The 12,572-nt window shown below is 37.2% G+C and overlaps 3 protein-coding genes across 3 annotated transcripts in view; 1 reads left to right on the forward strand and 2 right to left on the reverse strand.

Annotated features, from left to right (window-relative positions):
• LOC120333760 (uncharacterized) overlaps positions 1–12,198 on the forward strand; it is a 199,786-nt gene extending 187,588 nt beyond the window's left edge. Inside the window, exon 7 of the transcript XR_013480553.1 lies at positions 11,919–12,198. The gene's annotated coding sequence lies outside the window, so the exon portion shown is untranslated. The remainder of the gene's footprint in view (positions 1–11,918) is intronic.
• Positions 1,906–5,696, reverse strand: LOC144432362 (protein unc-45 homolog B-like). The gene is made up of 3 exons (XM_078120372.1): positions 5,567–5,696; positions 4,259–4,389; positions 1,906–3,578 (listed from the first exon to the last, which is right to left on the reverse strand). Exons 2-3 carry the CDS (start codon positions 4,360–4,362, stop codon positions 3,482–3,484), a joined length of 201 nt encoding a protein of 66 aa, XP_077976498.1. The 5' UTR covers positions 4,363–4,389; positions 5,567–5,696; the 3' UTR covers positions 1,906–3,481.
• On the reverse strand, positions 5,658–9,575 carry LOC144411851 (protein unc-45 homolog A-like). Its single transcript, XM_078109474.1, has 5 exons — positions 9,483–9,575; positions 8,608–8,700; positions 7,979–8,094; positions 7,085–7,202; positions 5,658–5,732 (listed from the first exon to the last, which is right to left on the reverse strand). Exons 1-5 carry the CDS (start codon positions 9,573–9,575, stop codon positions 5,658–5,660), a joined length of 495 nt encoding a protein of 164 aa, XP_077965600.1.
• Positions 12,199–12,572: the final 374 nt, after the last annotated feature.

The raw sequence follows: 12,572 nt of genomic DNA on the forward strand, positions 1-12,572 counted from the left end.
GGTGGCGCATCCGGGTAAGCGCGTGAATGTTGCGCCGCAGGCTTGAAGGTTCGAATCCACCTACGATCGGGTAAATTTCCCACCGATAGCAAAAGCACGAGGAATCGCTCGACTCGAAAAATGAAATAACACCGCCTTTTTATTGTTGTTATTATGACAAATGGCACTGACTCTGTAGGATCATTGGAGTTTGGGGAGTTGCATTTGAATGGCAACTACCCCGAGTTCCGTACATCAACGCCCCTCCAAGACCACGGAGCAAGCCCCGTCGGCCAAAGTAGAGGTCGTCTTCATCGGCAACTCGGACATGGGCTTGAACCCATGTCCAGGGAACACCTCCCCCGCGTCATTGTCAGTGCGCCACACCGGCCGCCGAAGTTAATGTTCTAATCTCTAATACTTATCTCTCGACTACTCCAAAACAACTAAGAAAAAGAGAGTGCAAGGGCTGGTATTGAACTCGAACCGCAGGCCCACCTCGCTGGCGACGCACTATCCGCGCCATACCGGCCGCGCGAACATACCTTCTAATCTCTAATACTTATCTCTCGATTACCCCAAGAACTGAAAATAAGACAACGTATGGGACCGGCATTGAACTCTGGTATCAAACTCGAACTTCGGGATTAGATAGCTGGCTACTGATTAACTTTGCCACATCGGCCAATGGAGAAAGCGCTCAATTTTCTAATACTTATCCCCTGACTACTCCAAAACAACTAAAAAAAATCGCACACGGCTGGTATTGAACTCGAACGATGGGTTTTCGCATCTGACGACGGATTGTCCGCACCACACCGTCGGCAGGTTATCTCGGTCACATTTCCAATACTTGTATCCTGATTATACTTTAAATCAACTAGAATAAGAGCGCGTGGGTCTGGTATTGAACTCGAACAGCAAGATCAGTTCACGATCGACGAACCGCCTGAGCCACGCCGGATCGCGATGGTATGCGTCTTTGTTGATCTACTTGCTTCTATCATTTCAACACTTCACGTAATAGCTTCATGTAATATTCTAATTGGCTTAGATTCAACCAATCACAAAATTGCAAAATCACGTGACATGCGCGTTGCCTTAACGGACATGCAGTTGCCATGCGCGGAAATTTCATGTTTTTGAGCGTTGCCAGATTGCTAGAATCCGTTTTCAAAAATATCTGGCAACAGTCGGTTTTCAAGAAATCTTGCGCATGGCAAGTAGATGGCCGGTAATCTACTGCGCAAGTTGAGAAATTTTGAATTAGCCAATCAGATTCAAGTATTTTCTTGCGCATGGCAAATAGTTGGTAGATGAACTTCCGGTTATGATGTCCGTCTGCGCATGGCAAGAAGGTGGCAGATGCCATTCTGCGCCGACCACGTGACTTGGGATTCGAGATATGATTGGCTGCCATTTTGACATCGTAGAATCCAGACAAGATTCTTACCTTGCCCTATTTATCAAGGATATTTCTGTTCTATTCTCAAAATGGCGCCATTATCCACGTGACTTGGGATTCGAGATATGATTGGCTGCCATTTTGACATCGTAGAATCCAGACAAGATTCTAACCTTGCCCTATTTATCAAGGATATTTCTGTTTTATTCTCAAAATGGCGCCATTATGCAGCTCAACTTTACTAAGTGAAGTTAATTTCTCAATTGTGCGCATCATAACTCATTTTCCCTATGATGAGCCGTCTCAACAACATTCGTAGGGCGGTTAGTGTAACTAAAGGTCGTTAGCGCTTTTGTCCTCAAATTCGTAGCTGATAAAAGTGAAAGCTATTATTCCCCCTATCCGACAGGGACGCTCGAGGTCGTGGTTTGCTAGATGATTAGGCCGTCATATCGGCTCTCCTTTCCCCCGGGAGAAATACGAAAATTCCACCGTACCTTATAATTTTTTAACACCAAAAATTATCTGAAATAGCATAATTTAATACTCGAATGCAAATTTTATACAAATAATTGTGAAAAACGAGCAAAATGACAAAAAATCATGCAAAAATAATTCAATCGTGATGTGATAATAAAACATTGCCACAAGAATTATAGGCACTCTAGGGTGAAGAAAATATTTGAGATTAATTAAGGGGGGGGGGGAATAAGAAAATTTCTATGTATGATACAAAAATGCCTTTTTTTCCACATTCCAAAAGTGCCATGGCAGGGGAAGGCACGAAGTTTGTGAGTTGGAGCCGGGTGTGGATTCTTTTGGCTCCACATGAGCCCTAACTTTGCTAAGATATGAACTTATTCTACTTGTGTGAGAATTTCCATTACCGTTGAATGCGAGTTGGAGGCAACATTTTATCTTTGACTGCACCAGGGCATACACATAGCCAGGTAATAGCCGAGGAGAGAGGGGGAGTCTGAAATTTTTATTTCCCTGGTTAGATCTCCCGCCGAAATATGCCTAAGTGTAATTTAGAAATAGTCTTTAGGGTCTAATGAGCGTTTCAAACTACAAAAAACTAATGATTTTTTTACATTTTAAAAGGAAAGGAGCTAACAAGCCCCACATGAGCCCAAACTTTGTTGAGAGATGAACCTATTACCGAATGAGTGCACGCAAGCTTTAAGAAAAATATAACAAAGAAAAGAATGAAGACTGAACATATGAACAGAGAAAAACATAATGATAAAGAGTCCATCAGTAATCCGTAATCAAAATATTTGACATGGATAAATACTTTTTTTAACAAATATGAATTTCATTTGGAAAATACAATATTTGAACTTTTAGGAGTTTAGAGAAACACAACATATGATTTTTAAATTACTTGCACTGTTAAACTGACCAACATCTGATGAAATCTGATATGATAAACAACTTTTTATAAGAAGGATTTCATTTGGAAAAAATTCGGTATCTTCAATGGTAATAAAAGAAGTCAAATTTGCAAACAATTGCAATTATTTCTAGTTCTGGAAATTCCACAATTTGATCACATCTATTACATTCATGATTTTCACATTTTACAGTTTAAAATACATCAAAAACAAGCACAAGGTCATACTCTTTCTGCGAGATTCAAGAGTACCAACTGAGTCGTTGTTATTCCTGTATTCAATTCTCTTTAAACAATATTAAACAATTAAAGAAAGCTCTAGGCTAGTATACGCAAATGATTCTTTGTTTTTGAAATTCGATTTCATTCTAGAGTTTGGCGTGGGAGTTGAATGTAAATTTTCCCCAAGACCCAAGGCCCTGCTAGCAAAGTAGTAGTCATAAAATCAAACTCACAAACATTAAGTTCTCAGCAAACTTTCAAAGAAGGACTAACATATATATATAAGACTATCAAAGTTAGCTAACATACTTATATGATTGTTTCAAAAATTTATCTCTTCAGAGTTCGGGACTGGAGTCTAAACTTTTCACACAACCCAAAATCGATTGTAAATTTTGTCTGGACTTCAAGGCCAATGGTTGCGAAAAAATACTTTCTTTATTTTTCATTTTCTGTAGACTGAATGAATTTATCATTTCCTAGTTGTTTTTCAGTGCTTTCAGTGCAATTTCTTTCAATTTCTTCTTATTTTCATCCTCTGACTTTGAGTGTACGATCAAGATTTCAAGTATATTGCTGAATGAAATGATGAAAAAAGAATTAAAGATAGAACTGGAACATGGACTTGATGGTCGAGGAAGCAGTAACCGACCAGCGGAAAAGAATTTACATATTCATCCTGGGGGAATGGAAAGCTGATAAGACAGCTAAACCATATAGCGAACCACGGCCTCTCGCCCAGTTACCATTCCATGTCGGGTATGGGATTAATTGGTTTGCTGTATTTGTTTTCAAACTTGATGGTGGTGGAAGCAGTAACCAACCAGCGATTACGTGAATCACCCTACGGCATCGAGGAGTCCAGCAATCCTCTCGCACATAACCATCCGTGCATGGGATTTAAACCTGCAAAGCCAGGCAGAGTAATCAGAGGTGCGGTGGCGAGCGTATTCCCAACGCGTAGCACAATGAGCTACACCGCCAACCACCCTATAACGACGAAAAATACAACAATCCTCCCACATTTGAATTTGAACCTGGGAAGTTACACAAGGTAACCAGATCGTACAACTGTCAGCTCTACTTCACAAACACCAAAAGAAACACTGTCACTGACAAAGGTCTATTGCAGTGGAAGGGGAATGAACAGCACTAAACAGATAGCCAACAATTTGATCTAACTTTTACATTTTTATGCAGAAAAAAATTTCTCATAAAAATTTTCAGTCAACATAGATGAATAAATTGAAACATACCTCTCAGCGATTTGTTCGGCAGATTTTTTGCATGTGGCCACTACATTGTGTACAATGACGCAACCTCGAACAGCAACTTCAATATTTTCACTCAAACAAGTCATCGATAGATTATCAATCCAGGCTTTTGTCTGAAATGAAGATTATTTAAGCATGATGAGAGAGAATTGAATAGTTAATAGAATAAAGGTTAGAAACCACTGCCATTATTGGTTCCATATGACTTGGTATCAGCTGTATATTTGGCAGTCCAGAAGTGTGTGTACCCACATGAAGGTAAGTAATTTTGTTCGTCTACTTTACATCAAGTTGTGTAAAGTGACTGAAACCTATGGGCCTATTCACTTGGCAAACACAGACAGTCCCCGAACTCGTAATAGAACTAAAATAAGAAAAATTGGAATAAAATTATGACTCAACCCTAACTTGGTACACACTACAGTATCGTATATTCCAGGGGTGGGCACACCACGGCTCGCAAGACTTTTTGTGCGGCTCTTGTCGCTAACATAAATTATTCTCCAAATTTTAACTAAGAGAAAAACTTTAATGTAAACTCTTTTAATTTATAAAAAGTCGTAAAGAAATATTTGTCAATGATTAAGACAAATTATGTTCTAGTATGAAAATCGCTTTAGCGTTGCATTCAAGTCAGTCAAGTCAGCAAATCTTTCGTCACAATGGTCACAATGTTTATTGATGCGTCGGCGGTATTGCAGCTTGATTGCAGGTAGTTAGTCTAAGTTACTGTGCGATATGTCCTCAATTACACAATCGAAAGTACGAAGATGAAAACAGAGTTGTCAAGTCAGAATGGGAAGAAGAATACGCATTTATCAGTCAGGGGAATACACCTTTGTGCTTAATCTGCCATAAGCTAGTAAGTCAGAATAAAGTCAGCAATGTTAAACGGCACCATGAAACAAATCATGAAAACTTCTTACGAGACTACCCTCGAGAATAAGCTACAAGGAAACACAAATTGAATGAGCTCAAATTGTGCATATATTTGAGCATAGCTGCCTTGTTTATCTATTCATTGTTATTAGACTCTAGTGTGAATTTCTTTTCCGTTCATGGTATTTTGATAATATTGATAAATTCACTAATTCTGCGGCTCTTTTAAAGTTCTGACTTGCAGCATGCGGCTCTTATACTGGAAAATTGTGCCCACCCCTGGTATATTCTATTTATCTACTTTCAGAGTTAATCAGTATATTATTTTATCACCATCAGAAATTTATGTTCTGTTTTTAGGGGGACACATGTAAATATCCAACTGCACGCGGTCCAAATTTCCAACGTTACCTGGTCTTTAATCTTCTTACAAATTTCTTCTTTATTCGAAGTAAGAATTCCGAGAGCACCAGCTGCAGCGAGTCTTGTCTGCTCATCGTCTTCAGCAAGAAGCAAAACTAAAATTTTTAAACGATCGTGCCCCCCCCCCCCCCCCCCTTGCCATCATTTCTTGAAACTAAAAAAAAAAAGTTGAAAAATTAAGTTTTGGGAACAAATTTTGGTGCTCCCGAAGTATGCGAACCAAGATGGCGGACATCGGAACGTAACATGGGTAACAGGTTAGGGTTAGGCGATAATTTTTTTCCAATTTTCCTTATTTTAGTCTATTATCAATTCGAAGACTAGCCAAGAGCCTCCCGTAGTATTTATACCTAAAATTATGGCCTAACCCTAACCTAGTACACATATTACATTCCGATGTCCGCCATCTTGGTTCGCATACTTCGGGAGCCCCCAAATTTTTATATTGATTTTTGGATGACGAAACATCGACCATGAACATAAGTTCTCACGAAGAATTACTGCTCAGAGGGGACCCAAGAGACCTCTTGTTGAGAACCAAGAAGACTACAGACTTTTCATGAAATCCTAGCGACTGTCTTTGTCATTTAAAGTGAAGGCTTAAAATCTATCAAACGTATAGCAGTGAGACTGTCTGTGTAAACCAAAGTTATTCAATCTGGGAGTCGCTGTAATATCTTTCTTGACACTAAATATCTTGAAACGATGACAAAAATTTATGTACACTAGTCTAGTTCTGCGATTTCTTAACCCTTTCCATGCGATTTTTATTTTTTATTAAATATTCGTATTTGCTACGCCGATTTTATGCTTTTGTACCCCCACAACTAATCGATCGACTAACGAAAAACTAATGTTCCTCTGCTGCCCACTGATAGCTCGTTGGAAAGCTTATTCAAAGAGCTTGCAATTGGCTATTATAAAAAAAAAGTTTTTTTAAAAGTGGTGGTCTGAGTCACAAACCGGATAGAAAAAAGTCATTTTTTTTTTCTTGGGAGTTGGAACTTCAAACCGTGATAAAAAATAAAAATATTCGCTAAATCCTTTACTGTTACCGCTTCGTGGTTGGCAAACAATAGCATAATATTGCTGTAGCAATTTCGTGATCTAACTCAAAATACTTTGGTGGATGGGAGGGATAATATGTCTTCTATTACCACCCAAAAAACACCGAAATTTGCATAAATTTCAAAAACACCCCCTCGTTCCGCCGCAAATAAAATTCCCGTCTTAAACAAAAGCGAGATTTACCGTCACTTATGTTAATCTCAAAGAAGACTTCTTATCAATAAACTAAAACCCGGAAAAACTAGACCAACAGTTTGCGACTGATTGCTAAATAAAACAGTGGAGTACATCAACGTACACGCCGCAATCTAGCGATTTTTGTCGTTGGTTAAACAATTCTTTTTTTCGACTGTACTGGCATAATCATTGTTGAAAAGCCATTGTTGCATCTTGTTTTAAGTAAAAATGGAAAACATAAAATATAATTTAAAAACTTACATCAGGGCTCATGCACATGTTGCACATCGTCTCTGTTGCGGCTCTTCTGATCATCTCGTGTTCTTCTAACATGTATGTTTCAATATCGTACGTCATTTTTGCATGAACAATACGGCGCCTGGAAATACAAAATGTAGGAGTTTAGTTATTTCATGAATATCATCTATAAGTCTGTGTATTATGTGCCAAACTGAGCCCTCAGCTCTCTTTATGAGCCTCGAGGCAGCTGTACTGGACCGACAAACGCTTCGACCGGGCGCCATTCGCAATGAGAGTTTGTAGACTATGGAGTCATAGCTATGTTTCGTAAAAAATCCAGACACCCTAAGGAGGTTGATTGTAACTTTTGTCCTACTCCTCAGTCCTCGGTTATGCCATTAAGCATAGACTAGACCCTAGGCCAGGGCTCGGCAACCTACGCCTGCGGAGCACTATAGTCCGGCCCGCGACGCTTCAATAAATTAAATTAACAAAACATTCGTTCTGACGAATATATTCTTTAGACTAAATTATATTATAACCTAAAAATTATATAATTTGCAATGACTCGTTTAATGAGTAATAATTTAATTATAGTTAGGCAAATGGCAACAAAACGCAGAAAAGTTCATGCTAAGTGCAAAGGGTTCAAAGGGTGGCAGTGAAAATATTCAAATAGAATTTTATTTGATGCAATGCAATGAGGAAATAAATCAATATTCTATTCGAGAGATGTATCACTGCTTGATTTTTATTATAAAAAGTACCATCCGTTCGGTTTTTCAACTTTCTAAAAATATGTGCAGCCCGCCAATGTCTTGCAACTTTAATTTTGGCCCATGAGCGTGAAAAGGTTGCAGACCCCTGCCCTAAGCCTTGAATAGGCATGTTAGAACAAGCAAATACTTTACTTACCTATGTGTTTCATCTATCGCAGATAAGTTTGTCAAGGCCATGAATGCTTCAAAATTTTGGATTCCGGCACATTCTGGATGCATCAACTCTTTCAATGCTTTCACACATTCGAGAGACTGAAAATATAAAAAAGGAAAATGTAATTAATGGTAATCGTATTAGTTTAACCAGAGGTCACGGGTCCTGAATGGTTGAAACATAATCTAGAGCAGGGCTGTTTTTTAACCTGGGGAGTCAAGTATCAAATAAATTGTTATCATTTTCATAATCTAGGCCGGGGGCTTCCCCAAACTTTTAAGATCGCGACCCATTTCCATACAATAAAATTTATCGCCACCCCCGTTCTGAAAAACTTTCCACTTTTCAGGTATTGCTATCAAAGTTGGTATTGTCATGCAAGGATGTCTTATGTTTTCTCTCGAAATCGTTCGAATTATGTTTCGCACTAGTTTCAATTATTGGGTTTCGAATAAAAAGTCTAAAAAAGTACAACAGATAAATTACTCTGTGTGAAATTGGTGTACTCGTTGCGACCCCTAAAATTCGTTGCACCCCCCTGTGAGGTCATGACCCCTAATTTGGGAAGCCCTGAATTAGGCTATCACACTCCTAAAATTATTTCCACTTACCCGTTGTCCTGGGAAAGCTATTACAGGATTCTGAGTGATAATAAGTTTAGCAATAGCTTGTGCCGCAAGACTTTTGCCTTTAGTTGTGCCTTCCTTAGCAAGAGGGAGTAATACTCTACCAGCGCAATAGGATTAAGCCGTCTTATCTACTTTTCTCTCACCCGGGATAAATATGTAAATCATATCTGAATGATCTCCCCTAACGGCTATACTTACAATAATAACCCTTCAATGGTTATACTGGAGGCTTTCTTGTGACTGATAATTTCAATTTTCGACGAGGGATGCATTTCGGCTTTCCGCATTTCCCGAAGATATATTTTGCAAGTGAAAAAAATTGAAATATTCTGTTCCTTCCGAAAACGTACTCACTATCAAGAGATCAGTGGTCAAGAGTAATTATATCTTCGAACAAAGCTACAAAATAACAATATAAAAGAATTACGATAAAAGTATCTTACTGAATAAATCAAAGTAATCAAATACTCTCTTTTTTGACTTTTCATTATCATAGCCTATATTCTTCACTTTATCGTACTTCTAATATTATTTTTGATATAGTTGATCAAATCAAGATCTCGATCCAAATTTAAAAGACTACTAAGAGATAAGAGTTGCGTGTGTCCATTTATGAACTACTGGTTCGGCGATATATTCATTTATCTAATGGCTAGCGTTTCATACTGGGAAAGATACTGATACATCGAGATTTACAATATTGCCGATTGTAATAATTTTCCAATAATCAACTAAAAGTGAAAGATTACTTATTTAAATATACACTGCCGCTGTGCTAAAATATATATACAGAGTAGGCAAATAATATGGTAACTGTTACTCTGATATTTGAAGTATAATTGCTTTTTATCAATAACCTTTTCAACAGCCAGAAGGGTCAGAAATGGATATATTTCATTCTCAGCTGTAGTCATATTTTCCCTCCTATTGCGTTCTGCGGGTAAATTCATTGCGCATGAAATTTATAAATTATCGCCTATTTCAATGGGTATGTTGAAATTTGCGTCAAATAGGCTATAAGTATAAGCCAAGTCATGTTTACCTAGTCTAATTTGAATCGAGAACCCCATTTAATCTGCCGCACTTTTCTGTATAGTTTTCAATCATACTTAAGATTAAGGCATTTGGATTAAATTTAGAGTCATGTTTTCCCCTTCAAACGAACTATCGTTTCACCACTAAAGCTAGCGTTGGAGAATAAGTAAATCAATACGTCAAACTTTTGATTCTGTATATACTTTGAAGGAGGATATTGCGTAAAATTAAGTCACTATATAATATTGATCTCATTTCTCTAAAAATATAGACCAAAGATATTTTAGGAAGACGTAATTGGTATAATACGAGCGTAACGTTGACGCATATCACATTTTTACGTAAAGCTGACGCAATGTATGTGTTATATAAGCATGGTCTCAAAATCTCGACGAAAAGAATGTGACACCAGGATATTTTGTTTTTAAATGCAAGTGTTTACTTTTTGTCACTTCGGACCTTTGTCATTAGGATGCTTTATGGTAGAACAACAATATTTATAGCCGTTGCTGCAAAAAAGATTTGGTAAACTTCGTACGAGATGACGCAAATTGATTTGTCACGCAATACTGACGCAATCTACGTGTTTTATAAACAAGGTCCCAAGCATTCAACAAAGAGAGTACAATCCACAAATCGGTAAAAGTTTTTCCTTTCGCGGAGGAGGTAGAAATAGCTGAAATGGTTGACGCATCTTAGATAATTAGTAGTTAGAAATACCAGATTAAAAAATTTGTGAACCATTGTTTACATTAAACCAGAACGTAATCAAATCACAGTAGCCAATTATCAGAGAACTGTGACGCAGTATTCGCAAGCAAAAATAGTTTGTGGCAAACTGAGAAGTAAACAAACCACAATGTTCGTGCTAATCAATCAATTAATCAGGGGACACTAGAGAGAGTTGAGCAGCAAGGAATCTCTTTGTATCCAGAACGTTCGGATTGCTGTTGTTTTGATAGCTAGGTGTGGTGGACACTTTCAGTTGTTCAGTTCAGGTTGCGAAAACTCTAAGTATAGATTGTGCCTTGTGTACTTCAGTATATGTTGTTGCTGTATTAGTCGTATCAGTGCATTTGCATGAAATCTTATGTTTTACCATTTTTTATAAAGCCGTCTTGATAGTTCCCGATGAAATAATCGGGTCAAGTTTAATTTGTGCCTTTTGATTCTCCCAAATACCAAGCGGCTAACGCTTGTTTGATATCACTTCCTTCTGGATAAAAATGATTTATCCACGATATGTTTATACGAATGATGATATAGTTGGCTGTATATCAGAATCCCGTCTCAACTTTATTTCAATAAGAGATTTGATACCTGAACATAAACGAACAAAATAGTAAAAAGGTTTGATTACGGACGCAATCATCTCTTCTTGGTCTGTGCTAACGTCTTATTTTGTACTTGGTGACAACTAAATGTACATAGATATCTTGATACAGTTCAGAATATTATTCGAGCCAATATATGCTTGTATGTAATTTGCTGTATTTTATCTTTTAATATTTACAGTAAACTAGAATTATAACATTACAATATTTTAACTAAAATACATTTTTATTTTTACTAAAACACAATGCTGTGATTCAGTAGTTCCCAAGTAAAGAAGTTAGCACAAACTAACTTTTGTTCATCATTATTTCATCATCATTGCTGCATTATTTGACATCTGGTTTCCAAAAGAAAGACGGAGCTTGATAAAACCAAGGTAATACAAGAAAACAAAGTTTAAAAATTAAATCTTCAGACTCTAATACATTCTCTTCACATTCAAATATTGGTAAAACTTGAAAAAAAAATTCACCCATGAAATTGCTAAAATTGAATATGAAAAAAAACGTATTGGTACTCATCGTATCAAATAAAACTGTATTTAGCAGTGTTATATAAAAACTCAAATGAGGTATAAAATGCTAAAATAGCAAATTAAGTCCGTTTTGCAATAGTTGGATTCAATGTTCCTCCCTATTTTAAAACTGACGTGGGCCACAACCAAACTGAAAACAAATTTTGATGTTTTAACCAAAAATATTACTAGGAATTTGTTGAAATTGAATATTAGTTTTGACACAAGCTTTATTATTTTCCACTTTTGCTTTTGTAACATTGCAAATATTTTATTATGTATTGTAACTTCTTACGTCACACATGACCCGCCGTTCTAGGTGGGAAATATTTCGGCCGGTAGTCCAAGAGCCTTCCCTACCCATGTTTAAGTCTGTCTTGTCTGCATTCAAGTTTTGTTTGATTTGCAGATTCGCCATGAAGTTTAACGAACGAAACATCCGAAGGTACAATTTCGATTCTATATTGATATGACGTTCTCAAATTCTGCAAATTTCAAAGAATAATCACTGCGAAAAAGAATACAGTGCCTGCATACCGTAAGGGACACTAAGGTTATTAATTATTAAACTATTTTCTTATTTTTGAAGCAGAATTTATTTGCAGATAACAAGTTTTCACTTTGTAACGGTAATCTGTCTCATATTCTTTCAATTCTTGAGTTTCAAGAATAAAAAATGTAAATATGGATTCGGGCTTGTGTGTGGACTTCCGAGGTGGGGATTTGCCGGCGCTTATATTTGTACTGTGCACTTCAAGAGTTTTGCCGCAAACTAACACAAATCTATTTCAAATCGCTTGTAAATGTAAAATGCTTGTCTCAAAAAGGCTAACTTTGGTCAGACGAAACGTTACAGAAATACATTTGTGTTAATGTGCAGCAAGACTCTTGAATCGGGTTAAATGGACCAAGATAATAATAAAAAGCTGAGAACTACTGGTTTAAGTTATAGATACAATGCTTTGCAGCAATGTAGAACTTGTGACTGACCAACCGCTTCGTAAGACGCTCGAGCGTGTTCTAAAACTGAACGAGGTGCGCAAGATGATAAGCCAATAAAATA

Source organism: Styela clava, chromosome 15 (assembly GCF_964204865.1).
Source record: "Styela clava chromosome 15, kaStyClav1.hap1.2, whole genome shotgun sequence".
NCBI classification, from domain to species: Eukaryota; Metazoa; Chordata; class Ascidiacea; order Stolidobranchia; family Styelidae; genus Styela; species Styela clava.